The 23,588-nt window shown below is 40.3% G+C and overlaps 1 protein-coding gene across 3 annotated transcripts in view; it reads right to left on the reverse strand.

Annotated features, from left to right (window-relative positions):
- The window catches only part of CDCP1 (CUB domain containing protein 1), an 86,767-nt gene that overhangs the window by 21,919 nt on the left and 41,260 nt on the right, over positions 1-23,588 (reverse strand). For 2 of the 3 annotated variants that reach the window (XM_037848961.1, XM_037848977.1), the window contains exons 2-4: positions 19,668-19,877; positions 14,115-14,477; positions 12,813-13,181 (exon numbers count right to left, since the gene is read on the reverse strand). In XM_037848961.1, coding sequence (XP_037704889.1) covers positions 12,813-13,181; positions 14,115-14,477; positions 19,668-19,877 — 942 coding nt within the window. Of the gene's footprint in view, positions 1-12,812; positions 13,182-14,114; positions 14,478-17,495; positions 17,545-19,667; positions 19,878-23,588 lie in introns of those variants that run through there. The other variant, XM_037848970.1, reaches the window with a different exon arrangement.

Raw genomic sequence — 23,588 nt, forward strand, 5'->3', positions numbered from 1 at the left:
GGACTAGATGGCTCGCGGATGCCACCTGCTGGTTAGTTAGAGAAAGTGTATGCCACCAAGCTGTAGATCTGACAAATTAAAGATTAGACTTTGAATTAGCCTACATACCCTAAAAGAACCCTATTGCGTTAAGCAAATGCCAAGAGGCCAAAAACAACAGAAAATTTTAAAGCATATGAAAAACCGTACAATATAGATAACCCAAACCCAAATACTCAAATCAAAAGATCAGAGCAGACACAGTACTTGGAGCAATTAATCAAGGAATTAAAGACAAACAACGAGAGCATGGCACAGGATATAAAGGACATGAAAAACACCCTAGAAGAGCATAAAAAAGAAATTGCACGAGTAAATAAAAAAACAGATGACCTTATGGAAATAAAAGAAATTGTTGACCAAATTAAAAAGATTCTGGATACTCACAGTACAAGACTAGAGGAAGCCAAACAATGAATCAGTGAACTGGAGGATGACAAAATGGAAAATGAAAGAACAAAAGAAAGAATGGGGAAAAAAATAAAAAAAATCTAAATGGGTTTCAGGGATATGATACATAAAATAAAATGTCTAAATATAAGACTCATTGGTGTCCCAGAAGGGGAAGAGAAGGGTAAAAGTCTAGAAAGAGTATTCAAAGAAATTGTTGGGGAAAACTTCCCAAACCTTCTATGCAACATAAATACACAAAGCATAAATGCCCAGCAAACTCCAAGTAGAATAAATCCAAATAAACCCACTCCAAGACATATTCTAATCAGACTGTCAAATACTGAAGAGAAGGGGCAAGTTCTGAAAGCAGCAAGAGAAAAGCAATTCACCATATACAAAGGAAACAACAAAAGACTAAGTAATGACTACTCAGCAGCCACCATAGAGGCAAGAAGGAAGTGGCATGACATATTTAAAATTCTGAGAGAGAAAAATTTCCAAACTAGAATTCTTTATCCAGCAAAGCTCTCCTTCAAATTTGAGGGGGAGCTTAAATTTTTCACAGACAAACAAATGCTGAGAGATTTTGCTAATAAAAGATATGCCCTACTTCAGATACTAAAGGAAACCCTACCGACAGAGAAACAAAGAAAGGAGAGAGAGATATGGAGAAAGGTTCAGTAGTAAAGAGATTCAATATTGGCTCATTAAAGGACAATAATAGAGGGAAAAAATATATCTGACAAACATAAACCAAAGGATAGGATGGCTGATTCAAGAAATGCCTTCACAATGATAATGTTGAATGTAAATGGATTAAACTCCCCAATTAAAATATATAGATTGGCAGAATGCATCAAAAAATATGAACCATCAATATGTTGCATACAAGAGACTCATCTTAGACACAGGGACACAAAGAAATTGAAAGTGAAAGGATGGAAAAAATATTTCATGCAAGCTACAGCCAAAAGAAAGTAGGAGTAGCAATATTCATCTCAGATAAAATAGACTTTAAATGCAAGGATATTATGAGAGACAAAGAAGGCCACTACATACTAATAAAAGGGGCAATTCAACAAGAAGAAATAACAATCATAAATGTTTATGCACCCAATCATGGTGCCACAAAATACGTGAGACAAACACTGGCAAAACTAAAGGAAGCAATGGATGTTTCCACAATAATTGTGGGTGACTTCAACACATCACTCTCTGCTATAGATAGATCAACCAGACAGAAGACCAACAAGGAAACTGAAAACCTAAACAATCTGATAAATGAATTGGATTTAACAGACATATATAGAACATTACATCCCAAATCACCAGGATACACATTCTTCTCTAGTGCTCATGGAACTTTCTCCAGAATAGACCATATGCTGGGACACAGAACAAGCCTCAATAAATTAAAAAAAAATTGAAACTATTCAAAGCACATTCTCTGACCAAAGTGGAATACAATTAAAAGTCAATAACCATCAGAGACTTAGAAAATTCACAAATACCTGGAGGTTAAATAACACAGTCCTAAACAATCAGTGGGTTAAAGAAGAAATAGCAAGAGAAATTGCTAAACATATAGAAATGAATGAAAATGAGAACACAACATATCAAAACCTATGGGATGTGGCAAAAGCGGTACTGAGGGGGAAGTTTATAGCACTAAACGCATACATCAAAAAGGAAGAAAGAGCTAAAATCACAGAACTAATGGAGCAACTGAAGAAGCTAGAAAATGAACAGCAAACTAATCCTAAACCAAGTAGAAGAAAAGAAATAACAAGGATTAAAGCAGAAGTAAATGACATAGAGAACAAAAAAACAATAGAGAGAATAAATAACACCAAGAGTTGGTTCTTTGAGAAGTTCAACAAGATTGACAAGCCCCTAGTTAGGCTGTCAAAATCAAAAAGAGAGAACACCCATATAAACAAAATAATGAATGAGAAAGGTGACATGACTGTGGATCCCAAAGAAATTAAACAAATTATAAGAAGATACTATGAACAACTGTATGCCAACAAACTGGATAATGTAGAGGAAATGGACATTTCCTTGAAACATATGAACAACCTAGACTGACCAGAGAAGAAACAAAAGACCTCAACCAACCAATCACAGGCAAAGAGATCCAATCAGTCATCAAAAAGCTTCCCACAAATAAATGCCCAGGGCCAGATGGCTTCACAGGGGAATTCTACCAAACTTTTCAAAAAGAACTGACACCAATCTTACTTAAACTCTTTCAAAATATTGAAGAAAATGGAACACTACCTAATACATTTTATGAAGCTAACATCAATCTAATACCAAAACCAGGCAAAGATGCCACAAAAAAGGAAAACTACAGGCCAATCTCCCTAATGAATATAGATGCAAAAATTCTGAACAAAATACTTGATCGAATCCAAAGATACATTAGAAAAATCATACACCATGACCACGTGGGGTTTATTCCTGGCATGCAAGGATGGTTCAACATAAGAAAATCAATCAATGTGATACAACACATTAACAAATCAAAAGAGAAATCAAATGATCATCTCAATAGATGCTGAAAAAGCATTTGACAAAATCCAACATCACTTTTTGATAAAAACACTTCAAAAGGTAGGAATTGAAGGAAACTTCCTCAATATGATAAAAAGTGTATATGAAAAACCCACAGCCAGCATAGTATTCAATGGTGAGAGACTGAAAGCCTTCCCTCTAAGATCAGGAATGAGACAAGGATGCCTGCTGTCACCACTATTATTCAACATTGTGCTAGAAGTGCTAGCCAGGGCAATCTGACAAGACAAAGAAATAAAAGGCATCCAGATTGGAAAGGAAGAAGTAAAACTGTCATTATTTGCAGATGATATGATCTTATATCTGGAAACCCCTAAGAAATCAACGATACAGCTACTGGAGCTAATAAACAAATTTAGCAAAGTAGCGGGATACAAGATTAATGCACATAAGTCAGTAATGCTTCTATATGCTAGAAATGAAAGAAGTGAAGAGACATTCAAGAAAAAGATACCATTTTCAATAGCAACTAAAAAAATCAAGTACCTAGGAATAAACTTAACCAAAGATGTAAAAGACCTATACAAAGAAAACTACATAACTCTACTAAAAGAAATAGAAAGGGAACTTAAAAGATGGAAAAATATTCCATGTTTATGGATAGGAAGGCTAAATGTCATTAAGGTGTCAATTCTACCCAAACTCATCTACAGATTCAATGCAATCCCAATCAAAATTCCAACAACCTACTTTGCAGACTTGGAAAAGCTAGTTATCAAATTTATTTGGAAAGGGAAGATGCCTCGAATTGCTAAAAATACTCTAAAAAAGAAAAACAGTGGGAGGACTTACACTTCCTGAGTTTGACGCTTACTATAAAGCCACAGTAGTCAAAACAGCATGGTACTGGCACAAAGATAGATATATTGACCAATGGAATTGAATTGAGAATTCGGAGATAGACCCCCAGCAATATGGCTGACTGATCTTTGATAAGGCCCCCAAAGCCCCTGAACTGAGTCATAGCAGTTTTTTCAACAAATGGGGCTGGGAGAGTTGGCTATCCATATCCAAAAGAATGAAAAAGGACCCCTACCTCACACCCTACACAAAGATTAACTCAAAGTGGATCAAAGACCTCAATATAAAAGACAGCACCATAAAACTCCTAGAAGATAACATATGGAGACATCTTCAAGACCTTGTATTAGGCGGCCACTTCCTAGACCTTAGACCCAAAGCACAAGAAACAAAGGAAAAAATAGATAAATGGGAACTCCTCAAGCTTATAAGTTTCTGTACCTCAAAGGAATTTGTCAAAAAGGTGAAGAGGCAGCCAACTCAATGGGAAAAAAATTTTGGAAACCATGTATCCGACAAAAGACTGATATCTTGCATATATAAAGAAATCCTACAACTCAATGACAATTATAAAATGGGCAAAAGATATAAGAGACAGTTCTCTGAAGGGGAAATACAAATGGCCAAAAAACACATGAAAAAATGTTCAGCTTCACTAGCTATTAGAGGGATGCAAATTAAGACCACAACGAGATAACATCTCACACCAATTAGAATGGCTGTCATTAAACAAACAGGAAACTACAAATGTTGGAGAGGATGTGGAGAAATTGGAACTCTTATTCATTGTTGGTGGGACTGTATAATGGTTCAGCTGCTCTGGAAGACAGTCTGGCAGTTCCTTAGAAAACTAGATATAGAGTTACCCTTTGATCCAGCAATTGCACTTCTCAGTATATACCTGGAAGATCTGAAAGCAGTGATGTGAACAGATATCTGCATGCCAATGTTCTTAGCAGCATTATTCACAATTGCCAAGATATGGAAACAACCCAAATGTCCTTCAACAGATGAGTGGATAAATAAAATGTGGTACATACACACAATGGAATACTATGCAGCAGTAAGAAGGAATGATGTCGTGAAACATATGACAACTTGGATGAACCTTGAAGGCATAATGCTGAGCGAAATAAGCCAGGCACAAAAAGAGAAGTACTATATGCTACCAGTAATGTGAACATTGCTGGGGGAGAAGGCATGGGGTGTTGGGCTTCCCCACCTCGATGGTTGCTGATGTACTCGCAGACACTGGAGACTGGTGGCTTGATGGGGTGAACCTTCAATCATGGGACTTGCCCTTGGGAAGACTGTTACTGCAAAGGAGAGGCTAGGCCTGCTTATAATTGTGCCTAAGTGTCTCCACCCGAATGCCTCTTTGTTGCTCAGATGTGGCCCTCTCTCTCTAGCTAAGCCAACTTGGCAAATGAAATCACTGCCCTCCCCACTACATGGGGGGGGGTGTAAATACCCCTGGCAATGTGGAATATGACTCCTGGGGAGGAATTTGGACCCGGCTTTGTGGGATGGAGAACATCTTCTTGACCAAAAGGGAGATGTGAAATGAAATGAAATAAGCTTCAGTGGCTGAGAGATTCCAAAAGGAGCCAAGAGGTCACTCTGGCGGGCACTCTTACACACAATACAGACAACCCTTTTTAGGTTCTAATGAATTGGAGTAGCTAGCAGTAAATACCTGAAACTATCAAACTACAACTCAGAACCCTTGAATCTTAAAGATGATGGTATAAAAATGTAGCTTATGAGGGGTGACAATGTGACTGGGAAAGCCATGTGGATCACACTCCCCTTTGTCCAGTGTATGGATGGATGACTAGAAAAACAGGGGCAAAAAAAAAAAAAAAAAAAAATAAAGCACCCAGTGATCTTTTTCACTTTAATTGTTCCTTTTCACTTTAATTTTATTCTCATTACTTTTGTGTGTGTGGTAATTAAAATGTTCAAAAATTAATTTTGGTGATGGATGCACAATTATATGGTGGTACTGTGAACGATTGTACGCTTTGTATAACTGTATGTATGTGAATATATCTCAATAAAAGTGAATTATTAAAAAAAAAAATAAAAGCAGTAGGATATTGTGGTGCCCTGACTGGTCCTTGCCCCATCCCCTCCCCGGCATGGAACAGAGCCAGATGGCGCTTCCAGTACATACCCCTGGTCCCAGTACTGGAGGGAGCAGAGTCACCCTTGTGCACCTGCGGGGAGTATATATGTCTGGCCCAGACTGTCTGAAGGCCTGAGGGATTTGCCATCTCAGAACATAACCTGTGTGCAGAAGGAAGCTCTCTGAGCTTTCCTACATAACACTGTAGGACAGCAGTCAAGTCAAAATGCCTGGGGCAAGAGACTGGTGACTGGAGGACATACAGGGCATTGCCCGGGACTGTGAGGAAACTGTTTCCTAGAGAAGAGGGGACATTTGTATCTGTCTAAACAGGGGAATTCCTAGGGCCACACAAGTATGCCCAAGATAAGACACATGGCTCAGAAAGGATCAGGGAGGCCCCTAGGCTTTGGCCTGGAGCTATTCTCCAGATTTACTGTGTGGTGTGGATATGCCCTGAAGGAGAGCATTTGCACAAGTCTATCTACAAATATCCGGACAAGTGTTTTCTTTTTTATCCTTCTTTGCTTTTTGCTGTTTGCTCCTGGCATTTCAAGGAAAGCTCTGTCATCACACTAGCTGGATAAAAGTTTAAGGAACAGATGCCTCAGAGTCTAAATTCCAGTCATAACACATTAAAATATATCAGTATGTCCAGATTTCCATAAAAGATTACAAAACATACAAAGAAACAAGAAGAGGTGGCCCAGGCAAAAGATAAGGTTAAAGCATTAGAAACCACCAATGAGGAGGATGAGACCTGGGACATACCAGACAAAGACTTTTAAAAAATGGCCCCAAATATGCTCAAAGAGCTAAGGAAAAATGGACAAAGAATTAAAGGAAATCAGGAAAACAGTAAATGAACACAAAGAGAATATTAATAGAGAAATGAAAATTATGAAAAGGAACCAAACAGAGCTGAAGTCCAGAGTAGGAGAAATTTAAAATTCCCTAGAGGGGTTCAATAGCAGATTGAAGCTGGCAGAAGAAAGAATCAGAGAATTTGAAGACAACACAATTGAAATCATCCAGTGTGAGGAGAGCAGAAAGAGGAAAGAATGAAGAAAAGTGAACAGAGCCTGAGGAACCTGTGGGACACCATCAAGCACACCAATATATGCATTGTGGGAGTCCCAGAAGGAGAAGAGAGAAAGGGGCAGAGAGAATATTCAAAGAAATAATGGCTGAAAACTTCTCAAATTTAATTGGAGACATGAATATACATATCCAAGATGCTCAACAAATTCCAAGCAGTATAAGCCCAAATAGACTCCTCACACACCATGTTATAATCACACGGTCGAATGCGAAGATAAAAAGAGAAAATTCTGAAAACCACAAGATAGAAGCAACGTGTTGGGTACAAGGGAGCCTCAGTAAGATTAAGTGCTGATTTCTCATCAGAAACCATGGAGACAAGAAGGCATATTTATGGGTATATATGGCACATAAGGGAATACATATTTAAAGTGCTGAAAGCAAAAAGCTGCCAACCAAGAATTATCTCCAGTAAAATATCCTTTCAAAAATAAGAAATTCCTGGATAAACAAAAGCTGAGGGACTTTGTCACCACCAGATTGGCCCTACAAGAAATATTAAAGGGAGTTCTGAATATTGAAAGGAAAGGGCAATAGGTAATTGACTGAAGCCACATGAAGAAATAAAGATCTCCGGTAAAAATAATGACATGGGTGAATACAAATATTAGTACTATGGCATTTTTATTTGTAACTCCATTTTTAACTTCCTACAGGGTCTAAAAGGCAAACACATAAAGTGTAATGATACATCAATGAATTTGGACTCACCGTATAAACATGTAATTTGTGACAGGAACTACATAAAGGTGGGGGGATGGAAGGGTACAGGAACATAGTTTATATATGCTATTGAAGTTGTTGAGTTGGTATCAAAGCAAACAAGATTTAGGATGTTAAATTTAAGCTCCATGGTAACCACAAAGAAAATATCAGAGAATATGCAAACTCATAGAGACAGAAAGCAGAATACAGGTTAGCAGGGGAGGGGGCAGGGGCGATGGGGAGTTAAGTGAAATGGGTGTGGGGTTTCTGTTTGGGTGAAGGGAGAGTTATAGTGAATGGAAGGTGGTGAGGGCACTGCAACCTTGTGAATGTGACTAACCCCCCGAATGGTGTGCTTGGGAGGGGCTGGGATGGGAAGATTTATATTGTATATATGTTTCACCAACTTAAAAAAAAGAAAGAGAAACTAAGGATATAATGACAATTAAATGCAATACATGATACTGGATGGGATCTAAAAATGGAGGAGAAAAGGCCCAAGGGGACAATATTGGGACATAAGAAAAAACTGGAATATAGCATATAAGCTTTTTAGCAACATTAAATTTCTTAAACGTGGTAACTGCACTTACAGTGATTATGTAAGTCAATCTTCTTATTTGTAGAAATATACAAGGAAGTATTATGTGCTCAAGGAGTATGAACATTCTCCCAAATGTTCAGAAAATAGATAGGTAAATAGATGATAGAATAATAAAGGCAAAGGGCAAAATGTTCAAATGAGTGAATCTGGGTATCCGGGGGTGGAGTTAGGGGATGTTGGAGTTCTCGGCATTGGGTTGGTGTTGTTTTTGCACCTGTCCTGTAAGTTTGAAATTATTTTAACATAAAAAGTTTTAAAAAAGTTTGTCCAAAACCTCTCTTGAGGAAGAAAATGGCATAATAGTATTATGACTGGGGAATATTTGAAAATTTTATATTATTAAGCAATGCTATAATAACTTTCAAAGGAATTAAAAAAGAAAAATAATGGACTGCATTTCTACCACCATAATTTATCTATTTTTATTTCTTCTTTTAGTCCCTGTTCATATGTACACATATTTTTACCTACTTACAACTATAGTGCATATAAACTGTATACTCTGCTTTCATTTTATTGTTTTATACACTTTCATTTGTTGTATGATGTAGTTTTCATATTCACTAATTTTTTAAAATATTCATTAAACTTAATGGCTGCATAATATTCAATCAAGTGAGTTTCACCATCAGTCATTTACACACCCTCCCACCATGGATAGCAATTGATAACAGCATGTTCTTAGTACAGGAAAAGAAGAATAGATTAGGTAGGATAGAGACATAGTATATTTAGTCTCTAATAAGCACTGTTTTTCGAAACAGTGAGGAAAAGATGCACTACTCTACAAGCCGGAGTAGATGACCTGACCTCCCATTAGTTATAGACTAAAATTGGATTGCTATCTCACAGCAGTCACCACAGTAGAAACAAGGAATGGCCCCATTGATGTGGAGTAGACACAAATTATTAAAGCAAAAAATGATTAAAATATCTGACATCAGGTGACATAAATAAAATTAGAGGACGAGAGAGACACACTGGGAGAAAATATGTGCCACATATAAAGGACACCAATAATTCTTATCAAGAATATATAAAAAAAAACTCTGACAAATGAACAATAGAAAGACAATAACTCAATACAAATGTGCAAAGGAAAATTAAGCAAGAGAAAAGGAAATACAAATGCCCAAAAAATGAAAAGTCCTTAATGTCACTAGTAATCAAAGAAAAGCAAATTAGAAGTGTTACAATTTCCTCCTAATCAAATGGGGAAAAATAAAAATGCTGGTCATATCAAATGCTGGGGAGGTTATGGGGAAGCAGACTCCCTCTCACACAGCTGGCAAGTGTGGAAGATGCTGTTTTAGCAACTTGGGGATTACTAGAAAACTGAAAGCGTGGCACTCTTGTGAACCCAGCAGCATGCCCTGGTGAGAAATGCCTGAAATGGTGGAAAACGAGAGACAGCTAATACTGGAGGAGTTAAATGAACTATGTACTATTCATGAATGGAATATTTTGCAGCAGTTAAAAGGAATGAGAGATCTAAATATACCTCCAAGATAAACAGTACAGCAAGTTGCAGAACAATATGTATGTAGAGTATGATACCATGTACATTATGAAATCTCTTTATTAGACAATATACCTACTTCCACGTGTACATTATGTACGCTCATGAAGAGAAAAAGGACTTGGAGAGAAATACAACAAGATCACAATTGTAGTTACCCCAGAGAGGGGTCTGGAAGCAGGGACAGTGGGGATGATCTATACTGTTTGAATTTTTACAAGGAAATATTTATGTATTTCTTGTGTAATTGGAAAAATTGCTCAAGTGGTTTCTATGATATCACTATTTGAAACAAGGCTCCTATAAGCACCTTTTCATGTTTAATTTTCTTCTTTTGATCTATCTTCTCAAGGTAGCTCCAGAACTAGGATTGTTGAATGGAATAGGAATATGTTTTCAACTCTTTAGAATAGATTGCCAGCTTGCTTTATAAAACACTTTATAATGTCATTCCCAGAAGACTCTACCCTACAGACCCCTGGAAATCAGCGTTTATTGAGTTGCTTTTTAACTTCATTCATTGTGCGCTCTTGGGCTAGTGGCTTTTGGTCTGGGCAGTTGTTAGAAGGGTCAAGTCAGGGGCAAGAGGCCATAGCCTGGGCTCAGGAGGAGCAGAAGGGGCGGACTGAGTGGCCCCAGGTTTTCCTGATACTCACGGGAGAAGCAAAGGGCAGAGGCTCCAACCCAAGGGATCTCAGTCTCTTGAAGCACTACCCCCTGCCCCCAGCTTCTACTTCCTTATCTCCAGGGCCAAGCAAGAGCAGATACAGCCCCTAGAGACCTTTCATCACAACAAGAGACATGCAGCACTCAGCACAGATGGGGCTTCTGAGAAGGGCAGCTTGCAGGGAGGGCCAGACTTGACCAAGAGTTTCCCATTGACACTCCTTCTAGCCTAGGGTTCAGTAAGACCCCTATAACCCACCATGGAAACTCCTCGGAGAAACTCCTGAACCTTGCAAGTCTTATTTCTCTTCTAGACCACAATCTAATCTCTGTGTCTTTTTCAACTTTGCATCCCTTCCTTGACCAAAACCCAATAGGTTAATAAAGAGTGCTTACAAGCTGCCAGGAACTGTGTTACCTCATTGTGTTCCCACACACCTCTACGAGGATGGTTGTATCATCTCCATTTTACAGTAAGGAACTGAGTCACGGAGAGGTCGTGGCTTGCCCACGGTCACATAGTAAATCAGGGGACTGGGATTCAAATCCATGCAGGCCAACTCCAGAGTATGTGCCCTCAACTGCTGGGTTACGCTGCCTGCAAACAAGCTGCCCACATTCCCTACTGAATGAGGGATGCCAAGAATGGATCACTATATGGGAGCATAGGACTGGCTTCCTTGGGCTAGCTCTTGGGAAACTGAGGATCGATTCTGGGTCTCAAAGGGTCCAGATGGAGCTGTCCAGAAATCGGAACTCTTGGGGAATCCAGCCCAACCTAATTTTATCCCCAAAGATTTCTGCTGGCCACGTCCACTCAGTCCTCTAGAAAAGTGCAAACCGTACTTTACATAAAGGCCCTTGACACTGCTAAAATGCATCTAAGTTGCAGTTAATCACCCCTTTTTTCTTCCTTCAAAACGAAATCCAAACTCATCCTGACGTTGGTCATAGCATGTTTAACAATTTGAGTAGTTTTAAAAATCAACCAGCTGAGGTTATAGGAAACAGAATTAACTCAGAGGACCTCAGCAGCCTTCACCAAGTCAGAGGTGACAGACAAATCCCTCCATCTTCCAAGACCGAAACCCACTCCATTTCCAAGTCCTTTCCTGGCTGTTTTCAATGTACATTCTGATGACAAAATTGTTACCGTGGCACTGTAAAAAGTCTTAATGGGCATCTATACGTTATTGTCTTAAAAAGTTATGGCTTCTACCTAGTTATTATGAATTAGACAGGCTCTTGGGTTAAGGTGTGGGAGGAGCTGAGGTTTCCTAAGAAGCTGACTAAGGGGAGCAAGCAGTGCCAGCTGGACAAGCCCTGGGGTGGACCTCACGCTGTCACTTTTCAGCCTACAAAAATACACAACATGCCATTCCGTACTCCCTCTTAATTTTTTTGCCTGGCTCTGCCTACTTCCAGAAAGTAAATAAAAATAAGAACAAGAACAAGAACCAGCCCTTTGTTCAGAACCCATCCTCAGGCATGTCAGAAATGTCCTGATTCAAGGCCACCTGTCACAACTCACTGCTCAGAGATTCCAGTCCACAGATGAGCCTTAGGAACAGCCACTCTGAACTCTTCTTGTACCTTTGATCTCCAAACCCACACCACTCCCGCAGGGTCAGGACCAGGGTGAGGCAAGGGAGGCACCTGGGATGCACAATTTAAGGAGACACTGAGTTAACTCTGATCAACCTGCCTGGGGTTCTGTATGGCTCAGAGCACAGGCTCTGGCTCCCGAGCTTGCCCTGCACCTGGCAAGCTATGTATCGTTAGGCTGGTTCCTCTCTGAACCTCTGGTTTCTCATCAGTATATGAAGATGATTCCCACCTCCTCTGCAGGGCTGTAGGCCATGTAAGTGGTGGGCTTAGTGCAGGGCTTGCACACACAGTGTGTGCCCACGGCATGGGGTGGCTAGGTCAGCAAAACAGGGGCAGCTATCACTGTCATTGCTGGTCATTCCCATTGAAGGATCAAAAAGACATGAGATCTAGAAGGTAGCCTTCCAATGCCTTCATTAAAAACACCTTAGCACCCTGAATGCGAGATCTTGTCTGCTACTTATGCTGAAGTAGAACCTCATGCCAGGCACACACCAAATGAGCCTGTCTACCTCAGCAGCCCGCCTCCTGAAACTACTAAAGGTCCAGAGTCCACATTTTCCAGAAGCCACAGATGAACAACAGGAAGGGAGCCTGACCCCAAGCAGACTACCTGGGAAGGACAGAAGGTGCTGGAGGAGGAGGGGAGAGGGAAATGGAGCTCCACTTACTGCTCTCGTTTTGTGGATGTTGGACTAAAACTTGGAACCGCAGCCGGAGGCTGCCAGGATTCTGGGAATCTTGGTCACAGCCCTGCAGGGAGAGATTGAAGTTCCCAGCCATGTTCCCGGGCTGCTTGTCCTGCAGCTTAAACACCTCGGGGTTGGTGGTGGAGCCTGGGATGTAGTATTCAACCCGCTCCTCCTTCTTCTCACAGTTGGAGACGCTGAAGTTGAGGAAGGAGACGCTTGCCCGCAGGTGTGCAGGCACGACAAACTGCCAGGTCATGAGCTCGTCCTCGGGGAAGCCTTCTGGGTAGTTGGCAGACATCAGCGTGGCAGAGCCCTCATCCTCAAATACAGATTCGATGATGCACAGTCCTATTGGGAGCAGAGCCCAAACCGGAAAGAATAGGAGTGATTAGACCCTGCCCTGTCGTCCATAACTGAGGGGCAGGGATGTTAGAGAACACGATAATGACGGTTCTCAGATCCTGAGCAGCAGGTGTGGACACAGTATGTGTATACCCGAGGCAGGGCTTGGTAATAAGGACACATCACTCATGTGCAAGTGAAGGTTTAATAAACGACTTGCCAAAAAGAGACAGCTTTAATTTCTAGCACCTGCCAACTGCTGTGGTGTAAATACTCCCCCTATAGCTAATTTCAAGCCACCTACATGATGTGACTGAATGTGGGGTTGGGAAGAGATGCACAGTAAGTAGAACCCCATTATATAGTATTTCCACCATACGGACATGATAGACACAACCTCAAAATTGTACATAATAGTAAAATGTAGCCAAATAATTAGGAAGAAAGAGTTTTCAGTACTTATTACCTTCATTTCTAATATAATTTATTTCATTTAAGTTCATATAATTTAATTTTTAGAAATGGCTTTGTTTAACGCCAGCTTGCAAAATTCCTGAATATTTAACGGTCAGCGCTCATGAGCCAGTGAGGCAGCTCTAGCACACCGTGACACAGATGTAGAAAACATGAAAGAGACAGAAAACAGGAAAAGAAATCAGAAATAGAGCAACCGTGGTGGGTCTGTAGCACTAATCCCATTTCATTCTTTGAAAACAAACCTCACATGCACACAGGACAATGAAAAGAGAGCTCTCACTCTGCTTAATAGAGAAGGCTGGATTCACACTGGGAACGCATGACCCACGTTGCTTACAGAAGAGAGGAATCTTCCTTTAAGATATTTAGGGTGAATCATACAAAATCACCCACACCTGAACATTTTTGGCCTAGAGCAAGGGTGGTTTTGCACTGTCCAACTTAATCAAAGGGCGTGCTCACGTTTTATAGACGACTGGTTTGCAATGCTGAAGCCAGACACGTTTCTGTTGTGGAACCACGGCAGGTGTAAGGCCATTTTCACTCCCTCTTGCATCTTGATCCGGGACACGGTGCCATTGGTGCAGAAGGTCCCAATCTTGACCACGGTGGCATCGACGCGGCCGCTGATGGAGTGAGTGACTCCATCCGGGCAGCTCTTCCCCGGCCCAATCTGCCTTAGGCGGGGAACCGAGAACTGCAGCTCTAGACCTATGCGCTTATGAGCTTGAACGTCCCAGATGAAAGTTCTGTTGAGAGCGGGCAACGACGACGTTGAGGGCTGAAGCTGAACCTTGCCAAAGGGACACGGGCCTGACATGCAATCTGAAATACAGTCGTAAAAGCAACTGGGATCACAAACACGATAAGGCCACGCACTCCATGCTCCTCCTCAGCCCCATATAGTAATGCTTTGGGGTTTCTGGCCAGATGGACTTTACCAGGCTGGGTACCCTTCCCCCAGCTGCTGGGAATGCTGGTGGCCAATGGCTCACAGATACCTCTTCTCTGAGGAAGTGCCTTGGCTTGCCGTTGCCTCATTCCCACTCCAAGGGATACAACCAATAACTGCTCAATAGAGGAGTCAAAAAGCCTGGCCTCCTTGCTTCATGTGACACAACCCAGTGATGCCATTCACACCCCAGAGCTCCCTGTGGGATCAGGCTGAGGCTAGATGTCAGGTAAAACCACATCTTGGCTTTGCTTCTTTCCTTGCTCTACCCTGCTTCCCTCATCTTTCCGCTGGTTTCTTCCGAGGGCACTCTTGACAAATGACTTATACAAGAATCCCCGTCTCAGGCTCTGCTTTTAGGGAACCAGACCCAAGATACCTCCTAACTACCATGTCTCCCATATTAAGTTACTGGAGCCCAGCTGGTGGGCCTCTGATCAGGCTTTACTGGAAGCCAGAGGGAGGCCAACTGCAATGGAAAGTACATGCTTTTGAATATCCTACTTCCCCAATGCTGAGAGAGTTTCAGTTTCACAATTTTTAGGGCACAAGGCCAAGATCCACCTTTTAAAACTGGTTTTCTCATCAACACACTGACTACACCCTTGAGTGTACAACTCTCTTGATGGCACAGTTATCTTCCTGCCCTGTGGTTTCTATGCTGGTATTTTATTACCATTGCAGTTGATTAAAAAAAAAAATTCTATCAATGGATGATATGCCTTCATGTACTTTGTTTCCTGAGTCTTTAAAAACGAAACAAGACATGTTCCTTTCAAGGAGGCAATAAGAGGAAAGTGTGGGAGAAGTAATAGAAAGCAAGCAACATAACAGTAAAGGCTTTTGTTGTCTTGAACTCTGGTTCAAGTGTAATAATATAACTTGTGACTCTTTATGACTGCTCTGTTGGGATATTTGACAAGTATTGTCAACTTAAAGGGAATTGTGGGAAAGTTTCAGAGATGTTTAGGACCTCTGAACTCATCCCTGCCAAGCCTCTCAGTATGCACAGCAGCCGTGAAGACTGGATGACTAGTGCCAGCACTTGCAATAAGTACACAGCAATCCCAGGACAAAGCCCAGGTTGTGTTTGGTCAACCTGCATTCTCACCAATGCACTGAGCTTCCTAACCAATAAAACAGGTTAGATAACCTGGAGGGCTAATGTGGCTAAAGTTAGAAGGTGTGCATCATTCAAGATAGGACCTATTTTTTAGGAATTCATAGAAACTTGGTTATTTACATCAAGCCACCTCTTTGCTTCACAAGTTGGCCTCAAGTAGCTTCAAACCCACACCTCCAGTATGCCCACACCTCCAGTTGGCCCCTGTGGAGTGCTAGCAACTATACTCTTGTGGGATGACCTAACCCTTTTGAAGCAATGGTTTCAACTCTGTTTGAATGCTAGAATCAACTGGAGGACATTTAGAACATACCCATTTCTGGGCCTTCCAGGAGATTCTGATTTAATTCCATACCAAGAACCTGGCTTCAGAAAGCCCCATCTCCTAGCCTTGACTCTGTCACCAGACCTGTGACATGGGGTGAGTCAGGTTATGAAAGCAAGTTTTAATTTGTTACTGAGAGCTTTGTTTTGGGGATAGACACACAGGTAAGAGCAGTCAAAATGATGGGTATGCCCCCAAGCCTCTTCCTGCATCCCATCCAGTGCAAATATTTTAAATTAGCTAAAATGATTCTTATCCAGAAGATGGAGAAGTGTTATTTATGAAATGATTCACAACTCATCTTCTCAGCACAGATTTCTTCTTTCATTAACTGTAATGGAACTATGTGAGAAGGGATGAGAACAGAGATGTCAAATGATCTCAAACTTTCAGAACATTTATTCTGGAAAGATTTTTTAAAAGAGGGAAAGGCAGAACACTGTCTGCATTGAGCTGCCCAACCAATAAAACAGGGTTAGATAACATGGGGACTAATGTGGCTAAAATTAGATGGTATACAGTGTCTAGATTGCAGTGTCTAGGTGTATATTTTTAAAATTAATATTTTCAAATCATTTAAAAAATTGTGAGTATGGGTTTTTACTACATAATAAACTCTATTGTGGCACCTAGGTTAGAGACACTGATACATTCAAATGCTTGACTTGTGAGACATGTCATTTTTTTTTCAAAATGGAAGTCACTTTAATGGTTTAACTGATTATATAATAATGCATGCTCATTAAAAAAAGAATATTATGTATAGCAGAATAGAAAGAAGAAAATGAATGTCACCTGTCTTGCCCCACCCTCTCCTACTCCCTAAGAAATAATGTAAGATTAACTTTTGGTGCTTATCGCCATGGACTTTGGACTTGTGTGATTACATGAACACGTTTGTATGTGTGTGCGCATGCTAGTGTGCATCTGATAAAGTGGGATTGAGCTATATATATTATTCTCTCACTATAATCTGCATTGTTTTTATTTTTTATTTTCTTTTTGCATTGTTTTTAATTGAACAAAAATATCTTGGGCATCTTTCTATGTCAAATACACAGACTTCCTTCACTCTTTGGATAGCAACACACCATTTCACTGGATTCTTAAGTATAACAAAATTCTCCTCAGTTCTGCAAAAGCTTCATTGGGATTGTAATTGTAATTGAATTAAACTGATACATTAATTTGGGGAGAATTGATACTTTAAAAATACTGCAGTTTTTCACCAAGGAACATGGCATATCTCTCCATTTATTTAAGTCTTCTTTTTTTATCTTTCAGTAAAATGTATTTTGCTTCATATACATTCTATGTATTTATTAAGATTATTCCTAAATATTTAAATTTTTGTTGTTATTATTATCAGAATCCTTCTACAAGCATATTTTCTAATTGGTTATTATTGACATATATGAACACTATTAATTTGGGGATATTTACCAAGTATTGGAACAACTTGCTGAATTCTTTTACCTCTAATAATTTTCTTTTGATTCTCTTTATGTTGTGGGTGGATACCCACAGCAATCTGCAAATAAAGATAATATTGCTTCTTACTCTAGTCATTTTACCTATAATATTTTCTTGTCTTATTTCCTTTGTTAGAACTTCCAGAACAATGGTAACCAATAGCATGCATACTGGAAACCCTTATATGCTTCCTCTTTTATTGTTAAGATTTCTGTGTTTGACTGTTAAGTGTGGTATTTGCTATCTGCTTCTAATAGACATACTTTATTGGATTAGGAAAATATCCTTCTATTTCTGGTTTACTAAGAGTCTTTAAAATACATTTAAAAAATCATCTTTAATATAATCTCATGTCCTTTTCCTTCTCTAATCTAATTATACAAACCATTACATTCACTAATTTGCTAATATTAAAACATTCTTGCATTCTTTAAATGACCCTTCCCTGCTCTTGTTATTTTATTCTCTTAATGAATTTTAAAAAATGTGATTTACTGACATTTCACTTAGGATATTTTTGCATTTATATTCATGAAAGATTGGTTTATGGTTTTCTTTGTTTGTGCTTTGTCAGATTTTGACATCAGGGCTATAAAATGAACAGAGACAGTTCCCTTCTTTTTGTGGTCTAGAGCAGGGATCAGCACCAGCCGGCTACCTGTTTTTATAAATAAAGTTCCACTGGAACATAGCCATGCCCATTCGTTTGTGTATGGCTGATTTCATGTTACAACAGCAGAATTGAGTAGTTGTTACAGAGACCTTCTGTCCCAGAAAGCCTAGGATATTTACTATCTGGTCTTCTACAGAAAAAGTATGCGAGCCCCCCTCTAGAACGGTTTAAATTTTATAGGAATTATCTGCCTTTGAGGTTCTATAGAACTCATATATAAAACCATGTCTAAACTAACCCCTGCTACCCCTTATCTTGGACATTTGTATTCAGGTTTTCACATTAATTACATAATGTCATACATAGTCTCTTACCATCTTAGAAATTGCCTCTGTTTGATATCATATTCATTCGTACTTCTAATATTGTGTATTTATATTTTCTCTCTCTTTTTTCCATCAGACTAGTCTGAGATTTGTCTGTTTAATTTGTGTTTTCAGAGAACCTGGTCTTGGCTCTATTTAGCAAATGTAGTTTTTAAAACTGAATTTCTTGCTTCTATTTTTTTTTAAATTTATTTTAACTTTTGTTTGCTTCTTGATTTGGTTGCCTCATTCTTTTATTTACCCTTAAAGGCTAAGGAATTTTCTCTGAAATGATTGGATCACAAAAAGTGCTCCTGTTGTTAATACATCTCTTAATTCCTGTTCGGCAAGCCCACCTTAAAAATTATTGGAAGTTTATAAATTTAATTTTTTCTGCCCAATTATTATTTTCTAGGTCAAACTCCTATCACAAATCAAATTATGAATAATAATACCAAATAGCTATGGCTTATTAAATTCAATCCATTATTGTATTTCATTCTCACAACAACCCTATTGGTTGGTATGATGACCCTTATTTTATAGACTAGAATGAACTAAAGGACAAAGCAGTAAAGAGCTCATATGAAGTCATGTGATCAAGTCACATGACCAGTAAATAGCACTAGAATTTGAAAGTGAACCCAGGTCCATCAGTCTCCAAGGCTGCTGCTTTTCCCATTGTGTCTTGTGGACTCATTTCTCTACTTTATCTCCTCAAACTTCTGATTCTTTTGTCCTCTAGTACCCAGGCTGCCTTGTTTAATTCCCTTGACTTTTGCTCCACATCAGCCTGACGTTTTTAGCACATCACATGGAGCCCACAGACCTGAAGATCTGTAGCTTGTGGATCTTGCTTTGTCAAGGGACAGTGTAGCCTGGTGGCTAAGGACACAGACTCTGGAGCCAGAGTATCTGGGTTCATATCCTGGTCTGTTAGTTATTAACTGTGCAACTTTGGGTAAGTTACTTACTCTCTTTGTGAGATTAAACAATTAACCCCAAACTGTGACTAGACACATGAGAGCTAAATAAAGAGAGCGCAGAGTTTGAGAATAGATCTTACCTCTATAGCATTAGAGACTGGGTTAGCATGGGAAAGAGAGGCAGGGAGGTACAGAAACATTAAAGTTATTGTCAAACAGTTTACGAGTGCATACTTACCGATATTCTTTTGGATCTCTATGACAAAGCGATGCTCTGGATTCTGGCAGCTAAAGGCAAAGGTTATTCTTTCCCCAGATTTGATGGTCAACATGGGTAAAAATCTTTTAGAAACGAGGATATAACAGGGCTTCAGTGGCAGGGTTGGGTTCCCGGGCTTGATGAGAACTGTAATGTTGCTTCCAAGTGGCAGAGCAATCTCAAAGGCTTCTGAAGAAGGGAAGAAACATGAAGTGAGTAGGATGATTTAAATCTGCAAACCTGCTGTGGTCCCCTGCTACTGGCCCAGGGAGGATGCTCTCTTCTGATGCCTTCGTTCCTTCTTGCCTGGTCTGAGAAGTGGGATGGGGCAAAATGACAGCTCTGAGCATACCAAAGAGAAAGAAGCAGGTCATAGCTGGCTTGGCATTGGGCATGTGTTTCTTGTTTGACCTGTTAATTTTCCTAAAAATTAAAAACACTATCTCACTTCCTGGATGTCTTGAGCAGATGTTACATACCCCATCTGTGAAATATTAAATAATAACCAGAGAAGCTGCCACACCTCTTCTTATCTGACTGTAGAACAAAGTCCACACACAGAAACCATCCATCTAGAGGGAGACATATGTATCTACAAACAGCCGCTGTCTCCTGCCCAGGACACTTTGTTTATATGCCCAGTACGGACACGTATTTGGAAGCTAGGAAAATTGCAGAAATCAGATCTCAACATGTTGTGTCAATGAACCTGGAAAGAAAAAGAGCAAAATAATGCTAATACCTCAGGCTGAGGTTCCACAAACACATGTGAACAAACAATAAGAAGCAAGCAAGATGGGGTGGTTATTCAACAGACGTGTTCAGACAGGTACAGGTGGGGCTCTGATTCATAGAACAAACCCAATCTCCTCCCCACTCCATTGCTTTGCTTTATTGATTTTTGTCTTCTAAAACCAAAAAGGGAGAGTTACTTTTCTCCTTAGTAGCCACTACCCCTGCCCTAACTTGTGTCCTGATGGTGGGTCTCTGGGCAGCCCAGAGCCTGGGGCAGCAGATGCTGTGACGGTTGTCCAGAGAGGGAACCCAGGGGCTCATGACCCTGTCACCCCATGTTCTGGCCCAAACAGACAGTCATTACCTGTTAGGGCACCTGCACACAGAAGGTGCTCAACGAGCGTTCGGCGAATGAATGATTAGATAGCAATCTAATCAAATGCTTCTCTGTTTTCTGGCTATGCTTCTTTCCTTCTTTTTAAAAATTTACTTTTTAAATCATCTTTATTGAGATAGAATTTATATACAATAAAAGGAACTCATCCATTTTAAGAGTTCAGACAAATATATACCTGTATGCTGCATGATCCCACCACAATCAACGTAGCACACACCCCATTCTCCCCACCCACCCACCCAAGTTCCCTAAATGCCCCTTTGCGTTTGATTTTCCAATTTCACTCTGGTCTCAGAAAACTACTCTGGTGGATTGAATTTGGTGCCTCAATTTAGATATGTTCTTAATCTGCATTCCTGTGGGTATGATGAACCCATTGCAAATAGATCTCCTGAAGAATGAGGTTGGGTCTTAATCCGTATCACTAGAATCCTTTTTAAGCAAAAGAAATTCAGACATAGCCAGAGAAGGCCACAGGGAGGAGGCGGAAGTCAGTGGGGACCTGGAAGAGAAAGGAGAGGATGTTGCCATGTGATGCGAGGGATCCAAGCCAAGGAACCCCAAGGATTGCAGCCAGCCAGAATGTTACAGAAAGCAAGCCTTCTAGCCAACTCCTTGATTTGGCCTCCTGGCCTCTGAAACCATGAGCCAGTAAACTCCTGTTGTTTAAGCCCATCCATTGTGTAGTATTTGTCACAGCAGCCTGGCAAGCTAAGACAACTACCAATTAGTTTTGCCTGAACTAGAATTTCACATAAAGGGAATTGTACAATACATTCTCCTTTGTAACTGGATTCTTTTGCTCAGCAAAATGTTTGTGAGATTCATCTATCTTGTTGCAGGGATCAACAGTTTATTCCTTTTTATCGCTTGAGTAACATCCCATTGAATGGACATACCGCAATTTGTTTATCCATTCACCTGTTGAGTGACATTTGAGTTCTTTGCAGTTTTTGACTTGCTTTGTCTTTAATTTTCCCAGAACTGCTGGCCTGTTCAGGAACTGTATACCTTTCTCCTCTACAGGCAGTGACTGAGAGTGTCTGCAAGTCCCAGCTGCTGTGTGCCATAAACATTTCGATTTTTGTCAACCTCTTCTTGCTCCCCTCGCTCCTTCATTCACTGGCCAACAGCTCTTTATAGAGTAAGAAATTAATCTCTCACCTGTAATATGATCTGTAAATATTTCCCATAGTTTATGATTTGCCTTTTGCCCTCCCCTTAGGATGTTTATCAGGTAAGAACTTTACCCACATTGGGCCTCTGTCAAATGAGGGAGTTGGGCGAGGGTAACTCTAAACTCCCTGTCAGTTCTGGGTCTCTCATCAGTGCCCCAGTAACAAAGAGTTAGAAAGAGTAAGAGTAAGCATTCCAAGCTGCTGCCCAGCACTGACACATCTCTCAGGGCGCCAGCACAGCAGCTTCGGCACTCTGTCCCCACTCTAGTCTCTGACGGGTGACACTGTGTTATTTGTCCACTTTTCCAACCTCCCGTGATCAGAACGCGAGCTCCTGTAGGACAGCAGGAAGGGCTCATCCATCTTGCTCAGTCATAGCCTCAGGGCCCAGCACTGTGCCTGGTGCCCACGTATGGGCAGAAACTTAAAAGCCCCAAATGTCTCCCTAGACAACAGAATCCCCGTGTTCTTGTCTTTGCTGCATTTATCTCTGGTGGACATACCGCCACTCATGGGCCTCAGTTTGGGCTAATAAATCTTGGTGAACCAGGGACCCTGAGCCTTTTAATTAACAGCTCAGAGAAAGAGAACATTCTCCGAGGCAGAGGTTTGTTTACTCAGATGCTTCGTCTTGAAGTGGTGTGTCCATTCAGAATCTTCTGAGGTAAGCCTGAAGGCTGAGGAGGAGGTCTTTAAGACTTGCAATTAAAAATAAATCCAGACCCACATTCAGAAGGCCAGTTGTCAGATTTATATCTAGTTTGTATATCACAACCCTTGTGTTCTTTTTCTGTGATCATAAAAATGCCTAACCGCATTGTCAAAATTTCTGTGGGCACCCAGTGTCTGCGGCACGCTCTCCGGAGGCCTCCAGCCTCCCTTCTCCAAGTCAAGCTCATTCTCTGCCACGTGGAAGCTGTGTCCAGTCTCCAGCAGCCTGCCTAGCTAAGTTACGAATTTCTTTTGCCTTCTCACTTCTCGAACTGTCTGCTTTTTCATCTTTTGACCAAAATTTAAAAATCGCTGACTCTAAGATTCCTTTGTAAAAATTGAGTGTTAGACCAGGGTGACACTTAGCACCTCAGGGGTTGCCTGGGCTGGGGCGGGGAGGGGGATCGAGTACAAAGGGCACCAGGACACGTTGCAGGATGAGGGAACTCTTCCATTTCTTGATTACAGTGGCAATTACATGTTATACACAGATACCAAAATTCATCAAACTGTGCACTTAGAGTTGGTGAGGTTTATTATTTCTAAGTTATACCTTAATAAACAAATAAAGAAGAAAAAACTTAAAGATGTGTATCTACACAAAGTAGACATACTTCTTTTTGGAGGGGGAGGGACTTTAATTCCTTTATATCCTTTTTCAAACTTACAGGACAGTTACAACACTAATACAAATCCCATACAGAAATCTTCAACATAGCCCCCACCCAGATTCCCAGATTGACTAACTTTTAGCATTTTTTTTTTGCCATATCATTTTTTTTTTAAATTTACTGAGGCTTGTTTTATGTCCCAGCATATGGTCTATTCTGGAGAAAGTTCCGTGATCACTAGAGAAGAATGTGTATCCTGGTGATTTGG

This window comes from Choloepus didactylus, chromosome 1 (assembly GCF_015220235.1).
Source record: "Choloepus didactylus isolate mChoDid1 chromosome 1, mChoDid1.pri, whole genome shotgun sequence".
NCBI classification, from domain to species: Eukaryota; Metazoa; Chordata; class Mammalia; order Pilosa; family Megalonychidae; genus Choloepus; species Choloepus didactylus.